Source organism: Achroia grisella, unplaced genomic scaffold (genome assembly GCF_030625045.1).
Source record: "Achroia grisella isolate CSIRO2021 unplaced genomic scaffold, CSIRO_AGI_Agris_v1 utg558, whole genome shotgun sequence".
NCBI lineage: Eukaryota > Metazoa > Arthropoda > Insecta > Lepidoptera > Pyralidae > Achroia > Achroia grisella.
In genome coordinates, this window is record NW_026712938.1 from 1,246,827 (window position 1) to 1,267,784 (window position 20,958).

At 30.5% G+C, this 20,958-nt stretch overlaps 2 protein-coding genes across 2 annotated transcripts; both read left to right on the forward strand.

Moving 5' to 3' along the window:
* The first annotated feature begins 2,503 nt into the window (after window positions 1-2,503).
* Window positions 2,504-10,686, forward strand: LOC131848487 (uncharacterized). Its single transcript, XM_059198367.1, has 4 exons — window positions 2,504-2,730; window positions 8,932-9,004; window positions 9,613-9,772; window positions 10,524-10,686. Exons 2-4 carry the CDS (start codon window positions 8,965-8,967, stop codon window positions 10,684-10,686), a joined length of 363 nt encoding a protein of 120 aa, XP_059054350.1. The 5' UTR covers window positions 2,504-2,730; window positions 8,932-8,964.
* Window positions 10,687-10,691: 5 nt separating this feature from the next.
* LOC131848486 (uncharacterized) lies at window positions 10,692-20,580 on the forward strand. The gene is made up of 4 exons (XM_059198366.1): window positions 10,692-13,586; window positions 16,841-17,127; window positions 17,727-19,630; window positions 20,069-20,580. The coding sequence occupies exons 1-4, from the start codon at window positions 13,261-13,263 to the stop codon at window positions 20,543-20,545; spliced, it is 2,994 nt and encodes a 997-aa protein (XP_059054349.1). The 5' UTR covers window positions 10,692-13,260; the 3' UTR covers window positions 20,546-20,580.
* The last annotated feature ends 378 nt before the right edge of the window (window positions 20,581-20,958 follow it).

Genomic DNA, 20,958 nt, shown 5'->3' on the forward strand with positions numbered 1-20,958 from the left:
AAAGTATAAAGTCGATCTGTTTCTATTTCAATCTGTTTCTACGTTTACTTCTTCCAAATCACGCAATAGATTATGATACAGTCTTTCCATATTTTCGAGAATTTAGCAACTGCGTAGTAGTTATGCAAACTCGATGTTAATTTTATACACCAGTGCGAAGCCAACGAGGTTGGCTAGTATAGAATATAAAATTTTAATCGCATATTTAGACGAGTGTAGAAACAAAGTCTAATTAATTAAGTACCATATCCACATGACTCCTATCTGAATACGTTTATAGATTAGATAACTTTTACGTGTAATTATTCATAATGATATCATGAAAGTATAGAATGTGCATCCAAGGCAGTGACGGAACTAATATCACAAAAGACCTCTGTGAAGAACAGAGTTTGGGTACAGACAGTATCAAGTCAGTCAATAATATCGAATGTGGTATAGTCGCAACCGTCATTTTAACATACATATATAATTTTAGGTATTACCAAATAATGGTAATCATCTTAGAAAGTAGAGGACTTTCTTAGATGATGATGATGATGCATAAATACTTTTTCTATGGTATTTTCACACAAGTAAATTAAAAAAAGTCTACGAAATGACATTCACTAAGAGTAAAATTTATATCACTTATTAAACTCTTTGTTTACCAGATAAAGAGTAATCTTTAGATAAATAATTGAATGTTACCAATTTTTTTCAAAAGATCTCAAAATACTCTTGAACTGATTATATCTTATTATTATTATTAATATTATAAACGTGAAGGTTTGTGAGTATGCCCTCCGTACTCACAATTGTTGTGTTTGTTATTGCAAAAACTACTGAACGAATATTGACGAAACTTTACAATAATATGGTTTATATGTCAGAATAACATATAGGCTATAAAATTCACCTTGGTGAATCCACGAATACAGCTAGTATTATATAACTTTTCAAGTGTCAAAACTATAAATACTTAGTTCAAGTGAATTGTAATCTGATTATTCATTACTTACTTTAAACCACAGATAATATAATGTTACATACTTTAAACTGATTTTTTGAGAGTTTATTGTGTATAATGGATGCAGTAGAAATTTGGAGAGCAATTTTTATTTCTCTCTAAGCGAACGTAGGGTCATAAACAATTTTAAAGTTCGTCAGGCAAAGAAGTTTTTTACCAGAGTGTTGGTCGGAATTTAAAGACGCTCGTGCAACATTAAGGATTCTTTTATGATTTAACACATAAATTTATTATACATACCATGCATTTTTTAATTTTGTATATTCAGCAAGTCTACTCTGGAGTCTCAATGGCGATTTGAATTCAATTCATTTTTGTATCAATTTGTACTTACGTACGTTACTACACATAATCAAGCCGAACAACAAATAAATCTATAACAATGTAAATTTTTTCTTTGAACACGAAATATAAAATTATTGTGTTACTAGTGTATAATTCTAATCCAATGTCATTGCTTAACAATTAGTGTACGTAGAGTAGATAGGCAGATCAAATTATGAAATTGTATATGTATTTCCAAATAATACTATGTATAGCTATGTAATTTGCTTGCTCCGAGCTCAAATGCTTCAATAAGGATGTAAGTTATTAGAATTAATTTTGTTTCGTGCAAACGAACTGGTTTCTTTGCGCCTTATTTACTTATTTCTTAATGAAAACCAGAGTATCTTGTGGTATATACAGTATAGTTACTGGCTGATTCCACTCATTCTACAGTCACTTATTTACATCTGAGTAAACAATTTTGGAATATTATCGGTGTCCCTGCTTAATAAGCGTAATAAATTACATTTATTTTTATACTTATTTACTTACTAAATACCATAAAAGTATAACATCACTACATATTTTTTTACAACCCGTCACAGTCAGTAATTAATAAAATAAATATAAATTAACAAGATGTAAACAAGACGTTCTGCAGATAAATTTAAGGACATTAGATTAATGTTAAAAATATTCTTCGTATTTCTTGGTCTGATATATTCTTACGGTGGCTATTCACTGATGGATGACGTTCTTATTATTCGTTTGTTTCGACAAAAATAACCTAGTCCAAATGTGCTAAAATTATTACCTATCAAATCAACAGGGTAGTAATTAATATAGTTATGACAGAGGAATCGCATAAAATAAGTACAATCGTATAAACCTGACTGTTTTAGAAATGATGTGAATTGATTTAGACAAACTATCATTAACTAGGTAGGTAACCATTTATTATTATGTAGGTAATTTATATTGTGAACTTGCTTTTGATAATGAGGTATTTTAATCGCACAGTAAATGGGCGGTTCCTGTATCTGGTATATTTAATACTATAAATTATGACATTTTATTTTTAATTACTAATTGTTTTTGGAATTGTAGTAATAATATTGACATTGAAGCCATAATGATTGAGATAAAATGTAGAATTCGTATTAGCCTACAATAACTTACAATTATATGAGAAGGTTTATTTGCCCGACGAAGTGATCTGGCTGGTTGTAGATGACAGTAAGAAACGTGCCGCCATGCGCTGCGCTTGCGCCATGCGAAAGTGACGGGGCACTAACAGCCCATACTGCCATACGGCGACGTAATACTAATAAAGTTTTGTTTGATGTTTATTAAGATTGATAATAATGTGCAGTCTTTAACCTATATGCGTGTATAAGTGTTGTGAAAGATTTGGATTTGTTTATAATATCTCCGTTACCTGAGCCCGGAGAAACGTAAGTTCGTGGAAACGGTTTACTTATGTACTTGTAATCGAATTTCCATTCTCGAGTTATTTAATTTGGAAACACGATCCTTATTGAACATACGGTTTGTAATAATGTGAATCAATGTTGTTCTTTTATATCCTATTATTTAATAAAAGTGGGTAGTTAGTTTACAAATTACAAAAGTGACTTTATTATAGGTATACCTAAGTAGTTATAGGCAGTCAGTGATAAACTTCAATAAAATATTTATTGAGGTTTCACGTAATTTTTATTATGTTTATTGCGCTGTATTTTTTTAATAAATTCTCATTACCTATGTTTATAGTTGCTATTGGCAAATAAATAGGAGACTATACAAGTTGTAATGATTATAAGATGAAATTACAAAACCTTGCAATGCTAATTAAAATGTTTAACTAATCAGCAATAATATACTTAACTCGAGGACATGGTTCTAAAGATACTAGTAATAAGAGCTAAGCATTAATACTGATAGGGTACCAGAGTAGCTGAGTTTAAAACACGTTGGTAAATCTTACGTATATTCCGAAGACACTGTTTACAAATACGAATTAGCATAATACTATCTGAGCAGTTTTTGCACGCGAAACGATTTTATATAGGTAGTTTTGTTTATTATTATTTTTTGGGTTTGAATACTAGAAACTATTCGATTTAGGAACTGTTTGATTTGTAAAGAATAATAATGTACACACTAGTTTTTGCTGTAAGACATTGTTTTACTGTCTTTGGTCTTACCAGGGATCGAATTCACAATAAAGTGGACTCCTTTTCCCACTAATAAATGAACACTAATGAAAACTGTATCATGTCATAGGACGAGATAGTGGAATTTATCATACATACATTTACATACTGTAATTTAATTTTATAAAAATATATGGATGAGAACAAAAAAAAAACAACATTCAATTTCGTATATATTCATTCAAATTCGTATTTGGCGACCTCAAATAATTGCGGTCGACTGGCATTCATTGCCACTATCCGGACAGGCGCATACGATGCTCTTGACACGCATACGTATACTTACCGTATTTAGATCCGTTATAGACATCCTTAAATCCTTTGGCATACCTACATAAGTTTCAAATAACTAACAGAGGTATTTATAAAATAACATAAAAATGACTAACAATAAAATATTCATTCATACATTATTACCTGACTCGGGTTAATAAAATTATATATATAAGAATAATGAACCAAAGAACAGGTAGGTGTATCAATAAACACTTGCAATGATATTATAATGGGCTAGCTGTGCCCGCCGCTGGTTGCCGTTGGTTTCACCCTCTTGAAATTTATAGCCTATATGATATACTGATATATAAGCTATGTTACTGTAAAGTTTCATCAAATCCGTTAAGTAGTTTTTGCCATACTCACAACATACTTTCGCTTTTATAATATTAATAATAAGATTTTAATATTACGGCGAGGATGTTAAATTGTTTTCTGTTAGTACAGGTGATTGTATCAAAACTACAGCTACCTATAGATATACTGCGAAAATGATTTTAATTATATACATACAAGATATTGTATATTTTATATACGGGTTACATATAATTGATACAATTAGAATAAGCAAATTAATATTATAATATTAAAATAAATATATTTGGATATTAACTTTTGCTATAGACGACTTAAAATGAATATTTGTTGTTAAATACGGCAAATACGTATTTATCGTTGACAAATACAATTTAAATTATCAAACAATTTCTTGTTTGTTATGGTTTTTTTAAATAAACAACCTACGGCAATACGTAGAGCACAAAAAAGACTAATCTTGTGAACTAGGTACGGTACCTACTTCCTAGAATTTAGTAAGTAACAGTTCATTACTTACTACTACTACTATCCTCATATATCCTATACTAATCTTAACCTTTAAGGCGTTATCATTATAAAATATTACTAATGTAAAAAGATCAAATTTGAAATTGTTCGAAATAGGCTAAATAATGTACTTACCTAGTTTTACATTGGCTATTGAATTATGCATTCATTATGACAATGAATGTTTTGAAATTTTCCTAACGTGTGGATATCTTTGTGCGATATCTATTGACAGTTTTGTAGTTAAGGGCAAGACAAACCGCGTCATACTTTCTACCATTGTTCCACTTTATGAGTAAGGTGAGTCATAAACCTGTTATCAACAAGAATTTTCATCGTTGATAAGTAACTTCTACAATTCCGTTCATAAACACGTAATATGTAGGTTAGGCACGTAATTATTGGAATTTTTTATTATAAGTGTGGCAATCATGAATAGCCTAATTGGGAATGTGTTCAGTATGTATCAATCCTAAATTGTAAAAATAACAAAACCTAAAGATGTTAGCTTTAATATGTGTGATTTTATAATAATGTACAATTCGTTTGAAATGAGTAAGAACAGATTTTCTTGTCAGTTCTTCTCCGCTCACATTGGTTTCCGGATGGACGGTAGATTTCACTTTTATTAGCGTCTGCTTTAAACCTACATGAATATTTTGATTAACTTTGAGCCATTTTAATTCAGTTGATCCCTCAATAATAACGTCATCAAATTAAAAATGCGTCAATAATTTTCTGTATAACGCTTCAGTACCTGGAATACGGTGATTCAGAAAATGAGTTGAGGTTTTTGTTCATTGTAGGTACTTAATATTCGTAGAGGCCTATAGAAGATGAATACTGATTATGAAGCAATAGAGGATTTAGTACTGTGATTAGTGTAAGCTGGCAAGCCAATGGTGCTCTAAAGTGATCAGTGTACGTACACACCATATTAAAGATATAAACCTAATAAATATATTTTTTTGTATTTTTTTTATTGGATTGTTTGGGCTATTGTCAGATGTGTAGCACCTGTAGCACTGCGACCTACATAGATCTATTGTGTTCGCCCTTTTCAGAGTTCGCTACCTAGACCCGTCAGGGACAAGAATTGAAGGATATTCTTAGGAGCGATCGTTTTTATCTCCTCGGGAAAGAGTGTAAACTTTTCAAAGGAGATATTTCGTTTATGCATGAGTGGGCTACAACCACATAGGATGTGAAGCGGCGTTTCCTCTTCAGTTTGGCAGAATCTGCAGATACTTGTCGTGCATAGGCCTAGTTTAGCCATATGCTTGTTTAATTTGCAGTGTCCTGTGAGGGCCCTAGTCATCATGCATATGTTGTTTTTACTCAATAGCAGTAATCTATTGGTGTATTTGGTCGAGAAGCCCGAAATTAGGTCTTTTGAATGTGTTAATCCTGGCATTTCTTGCCAGTGATTCAGTGTTTCTCGTTTGGTTATTAATTTGAGATGTCCCAGTTTTATTTTTTTGTAACTAGCTTCTCATTTTAGAGCTATATAGGTAAGTCGGTAAACGACTGGTATCTTGATTTTACTCGAATCTGGCATTGGTTTATTTAAATTAGTATATATACATTACAAGTCTGAAAGAACATGGAATTAAAGTAATTAAAAATACCTAAATTTATAGGTTGTATAGCCATACTACGCTATATGTGCAAACATACAACGTAGTATGTATAGAATCGTATACGAATAGGTACGTGATACAATGCAGATTGCCGTGTGACTTGACTTCCTAATAAACTTCCCAAGACCGTATTGTCATCGATTTAGTATCATTGTTACAAAACATCATTGTCAATAACCACGGATATCAATACCTTACTGATAATAGCGAAGCCTGACATACTGAAGCCTGAATACATAGTCGCGAGTTCAAAAACTGTCAGTATTAAAAAGTTTTACGCAGGTAGGTATTCAAATGTTAGCATTCTAGCACGAGGATCCAACCCATAACCAGTATCACTGTAATATCAATATCAATTGCTTCTAATTTCATGCTATTTAAAGTCCGAAAATGAATATATATATTTGTTTAGAATCAGATTAATTGAATGTTGAATGATTCATATTTAGGTATATCTTTCACGGATGTCTCATAATATCTATTATATTGTTCATGTGCCTAATTATTACTAATTAATATACGCTTAAACTATTATGTAATATATTTAGAACTTATATATTTGACTACCTATACCATAAATATCAGTACACTGAACATGAATTACCTAATAATATTTTGATTTGATTTAATTCCTATATCGGAGTTAACGACTATCTACATATTTTTAATTATCTCAATACGAGTAATTAAAGATTGTAGACACTGATTTAATAATTTCCTGTTACTTAGCAATATATACTTTAATAGTTACGGTGATTTATGTATCATATATCTATACAAAACAGTAGCAACATAAGATATATAGAGATAAGATGTATCTAGTGTACTTAGTGTACTTTAGCACTCTAATACTGTTCTATTGACGTGCAACTACTAAAAACAGTTATAATCCCCTGTTGTTTTCAATATAATATGTATGTTGTACAAACAAATTTTCTTTCAAATTACCTTTTAGGAGCGCATATGTCTTTGAATGGTGAGTCATGGTTTCATGAACACAAATAACTATTTCTAAATATCTAATCGAGAACCGAAAATTATTATATAACCAAAATATACTATTTATATATAGTGCACAGTATTATTTATACAAATCTTTTGACGCAAGCTCACCTTTAGACTTAATAAACTAAGTTTACCGCACAACTTCTTATGGCTATATTTTTGACTGATATAAGAAGGACATAAGTATGTCTTGTCTCTTTACAAATACTACTATATGATATGGAGACTAGTTCCGCCGTAGATAGAAAATATAAGGAAAAAGATTAATTTCATTGCAGTCAATATCAAATTGAATTTTCGTTTACGTATGTAGTAGAAGTAGATACCTACCATATAAATTCGTAATTGATTTCAGCACTTATCTTCAATCTTAATTATTGTACGTCACTATATTGTCGGCCTTCACGAATTTTTTCATTGATGCTATTATTAGATTCAATTACTAATGGAAAATTATGCATTTTGCAGGAAAATACAATAAATATTAGTTTTTCAAAAGTGATGAGTTTTTTGCGGTGCTTTGTCCTATATGATAAAGATGCAAACAAAAGGAATATCTTTACAGACTTTATGGAAATTGTAATACCAAGGCAAAGTAATGATGATATCTTGATAGTTATAATTGAAATGGTTTGTGTTACTGTACTTTAAAGCAGGGTGTACCTTATTGTAAAGTACAGTTACTTGAATTTTGTATTGTAATTTTTAATTTAATTGCGTTCTCTCTCTTACAATATATAAGGTATCTACATTTTGTCTAAATGTGTAATTGTGTATGTGTTAGTGACACTTTTATTTTTATTTATGCATGCGTTAGTTGCATGCTATCTTGGCTGATAACACGCACTGAATAAAGAAATCGGGTCAATATTAATTACATCACTTTAAGTTTTCTGTATTTTATTACAAAGCAATTTATTAATATTACGAGCAAAAACTGGTAGTTTATTTTAAGGTAATTACTTGATATTACATAAGAATATAATTTCAAAATACTGTAAAAACTTGTGGTAACCAAAAAGTAAATATTACACTAGTAAGATAAGATAAAGGCCCTAAAGAAATTATAATGTTATTTCCACAATTTTAATGCAACTAACATGATGGACTGTTTTCTGCAATAGAGTCCATTTTTTTTCTATTTCTTTTTTTAGGATATTTATATTTTTTTCATGGTTTCTGTGAATATATGTTCTACCGAATGCATTTCAAGCTGAATTGTATAATTAACATACTTCCTTACGCCATAGAGCTTTAATCTGTTTTGAAAAGAGGTTTAAAAACGCGACCTGATATTAATTAGAGTAGCGTATATTCATATCAAAAGTAGGAAAAAAAAATTGTTCACAATTAACAACATTGTGTACAACACATCGTTAGCTCTAAGAATTGTCCTGATATAATAATTTTCATTCGTCAGCATCTGAATTTATGATATATGTATGAATGTGGAGTAATTATATCCAAATTTACTTAGCGTGGATTTTTAAACAGATTTGTACGACATATTTATACGATTTTTTCTAGTAGATGTGTGATTAAATGACTTGTCATATCAAGTGTCTTCTACTCCAAACAGGTAGACTTTCTATTATATTATAAGAGTGATACTACCACAGATAAAATAATAATTTACTAAATTCACGAGGTTATGAAACGGATAATAAAATAATAAGTATGGTATTATTTACAGAGATCACGGTGTCCATAGAGGAACGAACTGCACATGAATTCTAACGACAAAAGCACAACTTGGATAGAAAGAGGTAAGAAGAAGATAAAAGGAAAAAAAGTTGTAAGAAGTTAAGAAATATCTATGAAACTGTTTCTGCTGAAAGCAAGAGATTAGTTTCTATAGGATTCTACACTTATTCTGAATATTGACTATAACGTTATAGCTCCATTAGTACGTACTATAAGATAGATACTTATATCATAGTATATATAGAGTTATATTTTTTTGGTAATAAATATGGAACTAATATAATTATTTATTTTTACTATTGTCAAAATAAAAATAAACTTTTATTTCTTGATAACAGAGTACCTTTGTGACGGAGGACTGTATTAGGCTAGTTTAAAATGAGACACGTTCCTAGGTGAGGTAAAATATGTGTATAGGCTAGTAGAGAAAAACATTAAGAAACCAATCGGTATATAAAAACAGAATGTCAAAATATAAAATACAATACAAATATTAAAAAGGTCAATACAAATAAAACAACGTCTGTAGAAATGTTCATTCGTTAGAATTTCGCGATACATCAATTGGTATAAAATTTTGTAGGTAGATTGCCTATTAATGTAGTTCAACATTACGTTATAACATATGTAACCACAAAAAAAAGAATAAGGTTAATTTTTTTTTATGCAGATATAATGGAATCGACTATAGACCCGGGGATATCCATATCAATGATGGAGGAGGAGGCGCCCACGCTCACGGTGGCCACGATTGTGGGGGTGACGGCCTTCGTTTTGGTCATTATTGCTGCTGTTTTTCTACTCGGGGTTTTAATTGATTGCCGCCAACAGTAAGTACCTACCGACTAGATAAATGTACATATATCTAATAACCATAACATACCGTCACCACTGTTATCCTAGAAGGTGTAATAGTAGTAGCTGATAATGCTTTTGCATTGTCAACTATTGATGTTGTGCTTAACAAAACAATTGACATGTCCACATGTACATTTCTCTGGGTATATAGAAATAATGATATTTTAGTCTTACAGCATGGTAACCCCTGAGGACGCCAAGGGCATCGCATGATGATGTGAAATTCACATGAACATCATCATAATCACGTCATCATGTGATGCCATGAACATCACGTCATCATGTGATACCCTTGCCTCACCTATGTACATAAAATATATATAGGTGACGGTTGTTATGTACACACATTCAGGTGTCTCAGCTCACTGTGATCGTCATTGTATTTGCATAATAAAATTGCAATTTAAATTATAAATTAATGTTATATTGCATACATTAATTTTATATTCAGCAGGTGTAAAACAGTTATATATGGATTTTTTTATATTCAGCCTCATCTTAACCTGAATTTGTTTCTATCGAATCAGCTTCTTTCAACATTTTGTGGACTACATTTTTTACATTAGATTCTAATAAGCCTGCTGTCTTAAAGGTTTATTTCGTAACTAAAGCCTGCTAAATCATTTTGTTTTTTAGTTTTTATTTTCTATAAGAGTCGTACCTAAATACATCATTGGATCATTGCGTTATAGTAGACATACACATTTTGTTTTTGTTTTTCAGGAGGCTATTAGAGAAAAAAATGGGTGAAGTGAAACGGAATAAGAGTCATCGGAGGATCAACATTCATGCACGCAGAGAAGGGGACAACGAGTGCATAGCTAATAATATGGAAGAATCAGGCACGAGTATCGCCCCTGCAGAAATTTTACGACATATACCATAACCGTAAACTAAGCGGGTACCCTGGGTGAGATCTTCTACACTGGTTTGAATCCTGAACGAGACTTATTCGATATGTATGTAACGATCTGAGGAAGTAAATTGTAAGATTATATCCGAATATTAATTATTATTATTAGGAATGTTTAAAAAAGTAGGTTATAGCGTAATTTATAGTATTATAATATTATTTTATTAATAATGTGAGGGTGTCAAATAAATATTTTATACTTTCATTCTACAATAGTTTCATATTTAAAAATATTATATAAACAAGTGTATATATACATAATAATACAATACTTAATAAGGTTTCATTTTTATACACTTCATTAGTTTTTCAGTGTCACGAAAGGTTAATGAGGACAAACAACTCTCCTCTCGCCCAGGTTGTACATCTTAAAAAGTTAGCACTGCAACTTATTCGAGTCTAAATAGCAATTATTTTTGTGCTAAATAGTGCTTATTCGTAGCCACTTATTCTTCAGGCAAGGGTCAAAAATATTTGATGATTGATGGAACAGATTTTAATGCGTAACCGTCCTATTGTGTAAAACCACAGATAACATAACATTACATAGTAAAACATAAGGAAACATGGGATGCTTATAATTACGGATAAGATAATATGACATACCCATTATTAATAATCTTTTACTTTACTGTAGTGTACTCGCCCAAAATATCAAATTGTTTCTCTTAATATTTGACCGTACTACAGTAGGTACTTAAATATCTGTAACTATAATTATATTGAATTACGAAATAATTAATATAAACCTTAATAAATATGAGTATTAATTGGATATTTGCCTTTTTTATTCTTAACTGAATCCATAAGCTTGGTATAATCATGCACATAAAAAATAAACTGTGACAGGTGTGTGTGTTCATGGCTATGAAAAAACTAGTATATACCTAAGTTACACGTGAAATTTCAGAGGCTTATTTCTACGAAACTATTGGAAATGAAATAATACTTTATCATTACCATATCTTTACCATTATGAAATAATACTTTAGGGTTTGCATACACTAATGGGAAACTACTACTACACAGAGTCTCGTCCCGAAGTGATTTTCCCACACCTTGTAAATTAAAATAGTTTAGGTAACCATACATATATACTAAATTACATTACTAATAAATATTCAGTGTGAATTACAAATAATGGAGGTTGACTTCCAGACACTGTTTACTTAGTTTACTGTCAGTGAGTGAAATGACAAGACACACATAGCTACGTAAGATATAATTATTCCAAATGTATTCATTTATATTTAGCGAGCGTTATGAACTTGTCACATATCTATATACTTATGCAACTTAATCGTCAATTGGATAAGACGATTATTTACTTATATTTATACAGGATTATCCTATTATATAATGAAGAATGTGCAAAAGATATTAACGAGTAAAATAAAAATATATCATAAAAATTCAGCTGTAAATTTTCATTAAATTATAGATGAAATAAGAACGGTTATAGATATAAAAAGAAATGTAATAACAAAAATATTTTTTACTTCAAATATGCATAGACGTAATGAAAAGAAACTGCTCTTTGTAACTATAAAATAGTCTGTAGTCACATTCAATATTACAAATCTGAAAATGTGTCTATTTGTTACCTTTACGCAACTAAATGGCTGAATGAATATTAATAAAACTACCATGAAGAAATATTGTATCACTATTTAAGGTTGGGTAGCGACGGAATGTCTTTTAATGAAAGTAATAAATAATACTTACCACATTTTTTCTAGACTTATATTAATCACAACCTTACAAAAGACAAAACTTAAAACTGAAATTATGAAAATGTATAAAAAACATACGTCAAAAATAGAAAAAAAATGACGTGTTTTTTATACAATGAAATCATCAAAACGTGTATCTCAAAACGAGGGTGGATTTAGACTAGCTCTCTTATTAACTGATCTCAAAAATGAATATTTAGTTGGGGTGAAATATGTCAAATACAAAAGTTGGTATTAAAAACAGTAAAGTCGCGGGTAACAGCCGTAGCAGTGCTTTGTAGTGTATATAGTACAATAAGTAAACGTATGTTTGCAAACAAAACACCAACTTTTGTATCTGTGAAATACCTATAACATTATTATTCGTTTAAGATATATATAATTTTTTCAAAGTATTACTACTTATGTAAAGTTTGTTCATTATTTTATGATATACATATAAATGTTTATGACTATCCAATATGTTATCAAAAATGTCCATGACGTCGTAGGTAACCTAACAATGCAGTTGTAATCAATTTCCTTCATTACTTATTTATTATCGACTAATCTACTTGCTTTGATAAGGAGTAAAAGGAGTCATATTTTTATGAATGTATTTTTTAATATTAGTGTCACTTTATTTCTCGTTGGTCACACATGAAGACACACATTTTTGTGTCTGTCTCAAAGTGGATATAACTACAAATATCGTTAAGCGTAATGTAGATAAAAATATTGTGCACATTTGGAATGTGAAAGACACTACTACAATAAGTTTCAGAATACAGCTGTGATTACAATAGGTGTTTTTATTTAATTCTAAGACATCGTGATGGGTATTGTGACGTCAAAACGATCAAAAAAGCAGCCGGACAATATATTTGGAAGGGCGCGATGGAACGAGCAGAAGCGAGATCACAGCGGAAAAGTGAAAGCAAATCCGGGAAACAGAAGGTCGCGTGCATTAGAACAACCCGTGAAACCAGCAGGAATGGCACCGACGCCGCTGGTGGCGCCCGCCACGCCGCCGCCTGCTCACATCCGCTCCTATGACGACGATGCCCTGGATAATATGCGACGTCAGCTGCGTTTTGACACTAATGCTTTTTTACTTAACAATATTCTACTCTCGGTGCAGTTCTTCGATAATTATGAAAGGTGAATCTCCACTGTTTATTTATTAATAAACTGACGATCTACCGGCTAGTACCTAAACGGCAACTAACGCGTACATATGTATGCATATAACATTACGCAGTCATGTGACGCATTATGCATGTATTGCCATTCCGGAGCACTAAAGTTATGCTGTGTTCTGTAATTTTTTTCCCTTTCAATACAATACACACTTTACAAAGCAAGCTGTTTGACATCTGGTATATACTCGGATTTCTACAAAATCACATGGAAATAAATAAATATTTCCATGGTTTTAAATTAGGTATGATGATTAGGTAGGTACGATGATCTCGGTGGTTTAACGGTTTCGCGCACCGGTTTACTTCTGATTGTCGCGGGTTTGATTCCTCGCACGATACAAACAGTTGTATTAATGACTATGATTGTTTGTATCGGTCGGGGTTCACAAAAAATTGTTTCTATTTATATCAGTTGTCTAGTACCCCTAACACAAGCTCAGCTTAGGATTGGAACTTGGGCCTTGGGACTTGATGCTGATGTGTGAACTGTCTGAGATATTATTATTACTTATATCAATAACATCATCAAAGGTTGCTTATCCTGATGAAGATGGACAAATTACCGGCATCAGTGTGTAGTATATATTATATGGAGATGTATTTGTGTAATTCATTTTTTTTTTTTTTATGTGTTCAGTTTATTTCTTTGATTTCCTATTTTGTTATTTTGTTTTAGCGCAAGCCAATACTACATACTTTGTGTTAATTAAGTGAAACCTATAGTAGCTTTAATTTTACAACATAAGTTAATGTAAATGAAATTGTAACGCTGTTGGTTTCTAATAAAAAAAAAAAAAAAAAAGATGATAAGCATACCCATCAATTGCATTGTCTTGCAAATCTAAACGCTGGTAAATTATTTTACTACCGACATTCTTACGGAAGCTTCTATCTTCACTTTTAAAATCTAAATACAAATAAACATCAAAACGTAGTTTAATATTATAAACATTCGTCTGATGGTTAGCTGGTCTCTATTATATTTAAAGTTGTTATCGAAAATAGATACAGTGTGTTTAGTGTACTTAGATTTCGTATCTTTAGCGATTTTTTAGAATCTGCATGACACACTTTATTGTAAATTTGACATTATTATGACAGGGGCGTGCTGCCTACGAATCCTCTGATTGGTTGTTTTAAATGTTGCATATATATAGAATTTAATTGTGCGACGAGTAGTAGATTAATTATGTTTACTTTTATATGTTTTTTGTAACATTATGTACATAAACCTATTCTTTGTAGTATTCAGTACTGTATTTTGAGATATTGTTAGTACTTTATAAGCCTTCTTCAAAAATACAAAGATCACTCCATAACTAAAATGGGATAAAATTAGTAGGTAATAAACCTAATCCACTGTTAACATGATAGTGTTGCCGTTTTATAATTTTGATATATTTATAATATATAAGGTATAGAAAATTTTAAATTTTCCCGTCAACAATATTCGATATTAAAGAGTATTGAATAATAATAAATTAACTCTTAGTTCCCCTAAGGGTTGATTTATTATTATTAGCTCTTGTAGTATAGGCAGTTTAAAATAAAGTATATACATAAATACTTATATAAATAACAACAGTCTTATGTGACAGAATAAAACAAAAAACCGTACATTGGATCTAACAATAAATGTTATTATATCATATAGCGTCTTTATCAAGCCGTATTCATAATCCACAGCCGAATTTATTAATCTGCATAATTTATAGTCATATAGATTTAAAATTTTAGTTGATATGTATACGTGTATACATTGAATATTATAAACCGCGACTAGTGTTAATTGTTATGTATGTAGTAATGTAGTAATATAAAATAGATTCAGATTCTAATTATACTATAAAGTTACATTAAGTCCCTTATTTTACCTTGTGCCTAAGCAGATACTATATTTTTTTTAAGTAAATGAGGATTTCTTTATGATTTTTATTTAATTAATTGTCGTCCATCGGTAAAAATGTGGATATAATTATTTTAAATTTATAAATTTGATAGTTTTTATGATTTTATTTACAGGCAAACAGAAGGGCATATATATTTTCTATATATACCAAAATATATATATGTGTTAGACGCATGGTAGTTTGTATTTTTTTGTAACTGAAGCGGTAAACAAGCTAACGGCCTACCAGCTCGTAAGTGATAACCATCCCTATATATATATACTTATATCTGAACAGTAACAAGAATATCACAGCACCATGTACATCACGTCATCATGTGATGTCCGTGTACGTGTTAATGTATTTTAAACTGTTAATATAAAAATATATTAGTTTTTTGTACTCCTCCGTATGAACCTTTCGCGTAATGTTGGTAAAAAGGAGTTTCATGTACCTACATTGTAGGTATAGTAGTAGTATACTACATAGTACAAAAAATATTATTAAATAAGCAAATAAATTTTATATACATTGTCTTTTTATACACACTACATCCATAATACCTTTAGATAGCTTTGATCCAGTATGGTTTTAAGATACCGACATACGATAATTAATTTGTATCTATTTACCTATAGGTAAGTATATTAAATGATTACTAAAACATTTTTACGTTATCTCAAATATTTTTGTGGTATTTTTTATCAGTAAATTAATTATATTGTTGTCACATGTTTTTTCTTTTCATATAAATACCAAGTAACTTACGGAAAAATATTCTGAATTTAGCATTCAATTTCCTAAGTAATCAGTAGGTATTATATTAGTTATTTATATTCTACAGGATTAGCATATGACAAACTGAATGGTATTAATTGTTCACCTATATTGAGATTCGTTGAAAGTTATATAATATTAATATAATAATTATAATAACAAATTAAATGGCGCCAACTAGAGCTTGTGTTATGGGTAGGTGCTAAACAGCTGACAGTAATATAATATTTTTAGAGATGCGTCAACTACGCTAGCTATTATTTTATTAGTAAATTAATAACGATAAACAGTAATAGAATACAATATTAACAATATTAAAAATAACGAGTAGGTACCTAATACTTGTTATTTTTTTAACATTTAAGATATTGTCCTATATGCTGACAATATACCCATGTATAACATATTACGTTATTAACAATTGAAAAATTACGTTGTTTATTAAAATTTTATGAACATAAACAGAAGCGAAAACAAGCTGGTTTCGCCCGATTACAATTTTTTAAATAATATGTGAAGATAAAGACTTCTGAAACTTTTATTACAGGGAACTCCACCATATGCAGACGAACACGGTGGATCAGGAGCATGATATTAATGAGGCTATGGTTGCACATCATAAACACGTATTCTTCGCGGACCGTTTACAAGAATGCGTACATGAATTTGTACGTTATCATGGGAAAGAAGGTCTTAATGAACCGCTGCTATCTTACAGACTCTTCGTCATTTATGACAATGTAGAGGCCTGTGAACCAGGTGACACATCAGACTACAGTGCAGTTCTTGATGCTCCATTTTATAAGTTATGCATACAAGACAGTAAAGAACCAGGTAAAGTTAAATGCACGTAATATAATCATAAAAAAACACGTTCACAATTTACTAGCCTCGATTATTTAAAATATAATGTAAGATGACTAAATTCAAATTGTATTTTAATGAAATCTTAAATTGTCGACTTTAAACGCAATAAAATTAGTACCATAGATATAAACCAATTTAGAAGTAAACTTTATTAATTAAAGAAGAATTTATCACATTTTGTTTTGAAACTGTGAAGTCGTTGAACACAAACAAAATATAGTGAAAATGATTTTCGGTATTTATAAAATGAAATCCATTTTTAGATAGGTATTTGCGTTTAAATAGCTATACATACTTTTATAAACTAGGGTTCTTTTAGTGATGAAACAAATCACAGTACACTTTTCATTATTATGTGTTCAGACACTGCACACACACAGAAATTTTGCTGTTTTAATAAATGTATAGACTAACATGATACTATTCCGTATGCATTTTCGAGAAAATGAAAATCGGTTAGTATTTATTAAACAAGTAATTCTAGTTTAACTAAGCATAACACTTTACCTTCTTGTGCCTTAACATTTTTCGAATCCATAATATAGGATCTATGTTTATATTTACAGGATTCGTCAAATTGAAGAAGTTAGAGGTTTTAGAAAGTGCAAATGCGAAAGAAACCGATAAAATTACACAAAGTAAAATAGATTCTGATGACACTGTATATTCAGATTCAGAACGAGAGTCTAATGCATCAGATGATTTTCCGTCCACATTTAAAGGAGAAGATTTATTGGATAGTATAAAACTCAGAATAAAGGAAAATTCCACAGAGAAAAATTTAATATATAATCATAATAAGAAAATAAATGAAAGTACGCATACGGTAGATATATCGAATAGAAGATCCAGTGGCCCTATAAAAAAAATTAGTGTGCAAGCGCAGAAGAGTAGTATTTCTAATATTAGAAATATGCGTAAAGTAAATTCTACATTAGGAGAAAATATGGATAATAGAAATCAAAGTCAACATAAAGCAACCACAAAAGAAACAATTCATGATAATGAATACCCCAAGAAATCTATATTGAAAAATAATACTCGTAATAATACAATAAGTGGCCCATCAAGGGATGAACAAACTATGTTATCTTATATCGACACTAAAGCTGAAGATACTGAAACGTCTGGTTATAGATCTACTTCTAATAGCAGTCGCCTTAATTCATTGAGTGAAACAGAATCCGACTATGGATATTCGACTATTACTGAATCAACCACCCCAAAGAGAATTGAACTAAGTATGCTATCAAATACTTCCTTAATTTCTGGTACTTTGCCGGAAAATTCTTGGATTTCAATATATACCCGAGCCGATCATTGGAATCAAGAAGAAGAAGAAGAAGAAAATAATGAAGACATAGAGCCTAAAGTTTCTGAACTTCATTTGTATGAGACTCATTACTATTTAAGTTCTATGAGGTTTATGAGAAATTTTGTTGATATTTTTATTACGGATCTAGGTACCAGTTTAGGTTTATCACAAGAGTCTATTAAAAATGCATTATCTCAAGGCGCAAGTATTTATTGTGACACAATATTAAATGGAAAAGAAAAACGCTATGAAGTATATCCAGCTCTTATAGCAGCCTGGCCAAACGCTGCTAATCAATGGGTCATTCGAGAAAGAAAAATAATTCAGAATCCTAGAACCAATTTCAGTTATCAGTGGCCTACTAAACAAATGGTTCATAAAACTATCGACTTTGGTTGTTTTCTTGTACCAATTGGGTACAGACCTAAAAGAGGATTAAATTCTGAACAACAGTTGCAATGGAAAGTAATATTTCCAGCAGCTGAACGTTTTTTAGATAAATGTTTAGCTCATAGTCATATCAGATGTTATTTGTTTGCATTGACTTTGTTTAAAACGTTTTTGGAAGGCGAAACATCAAAAGTAGGGATAGATGCGAGTCACATAAAGAATCATTTGTTCTGGCAATGTGAAGACAATTTTGCAAAATGGCCAGAAGATCGCCCTGGTGAATCACTAAGATTATTTTTAGAAACATTTTATGTGCATATGTGTCAAAAAAGATTGCCAAATTATTTCATAAATAATTGCAATGAATTCAAAAGCATTCCTAGACCATTACTAATGTCACTCCAAAGAACGTTAAAAAATATTTTAGAAAGCCCAGTACCACACGTTTTACATGCGCTGGACAAAATAAAATATGTCAAGAAAGATTTTTACCCCAAATTGAATTGTCGTAGACTTTATGCAATTTTAACCTGTAAAAATCTAATGCGAGTTATTAATCCAGCAATCGTCACTCCGGCTCCAGTACAATCTAACGACAGTGATAGTGACGAGAAGAATGAGCAAATTTTAACCGAATATGCTAAAGCACAGGATCGGTCATATCGATGGAAGAAAGAACAACTTAGACGAGTGGAAGAAAGTAAAAAAAATGTATCTCTGAAACAGAAGACTGCTGTCAAACAGAAAAATGACATAAATCCAAATGTTAGTACAAAATCCCATTTATTTTAATTTTTAATATTTATAATTTATAGATTTCATCATTTTTTAATAAGTGCATTTAATAAAATAAAGCTGGAAAATGTTTAATTAATTGATATTTTGTAAATGCAATCATTGCAGCTTTTATTAATGTACAAAGTTTTAGTCTAACAATGTATAATATTTATTTCAACTATTTTGTAGCATAGCATATATTTGAGTATAAGTATAACACGTTGGTCAAAATAATACTCCTAGGTCAAAACTACTTCCTACACTAATATAAAATTAGTGTAGGAAGATTATATCTTTTTATTATATTTCTGATCTTTATTGCTCTAGAAATTGTTAACTTATTATGATATTTAAAATAGATATATCGTTTACATAATATTGATATAAGGATAAATAAAAAAAATTATAACATTTTTTGTTTTGCAGGTCGTACTTCCGGCAAAAATGGAAGCAGAACGCCGGCGTTTAGTACTTGAATTTTTCATACCTCATTTTATTGCTATGTCAAGATCAAGCGAAAAGTTTGAAGCAATAGGTCAAGCCATTATATACTTGGAACAAGCTCAAAGACTTTGCTTACTTTTATTAGAGGAGCCTGGAGGTGACATAGCGGCAAATGAATATATGGACGTAATTCGTGACAAACTAGTAGACTGTCAACGTAAATTAGCCAATCAAGTAGGCTATAAACTAACAATGAGAAGAGAAAGCAATGCTGATCGCCCGCTGCCAAAGGCAATCACGAAACGCAGGCCGAAATTTGATAATATTAATGGCAATAATTCCCCTACTAACGCACCTACCATTACACCGTTTACTTTTGTAGAAATTCATGCGGATGAAGTATCCTCTACTCATGTAAAGCTTACGGATACAGAAACAGAAGAAGAATCAAGATTATGAGAAGATAAAAATATAGGAACGCTAGATATACATAGCACTATAGGAATATGACCTATCTTTCAGTTGTACGCATTGAGCGTGTTTTAATTTGTACTAAAAGAGTAACTACCTACAGCTTCCACCAGTTGCTATGGTTTTTAATATACTTACCGCAAGTTCATGCGAAAGCTTTTGAGTTGTCACCAATTAGTTGTATAGTGTAAGAAACACGTTTTAGTCGTGTAATATGGTGCGAATCATAATGCTTTTACGAAGTCTGATACGATTTTCTCCATTTGGTCATGGCTATTGACTCTTATATTTTGTTCTATATAAATCACAAAATGTTTACGATATAATATTGAGTGCACTAGCACTGGGCTAATTGATACACCTAGTGTAATTTTCCTTTCTTTTCGACTTTCCAATAAGTA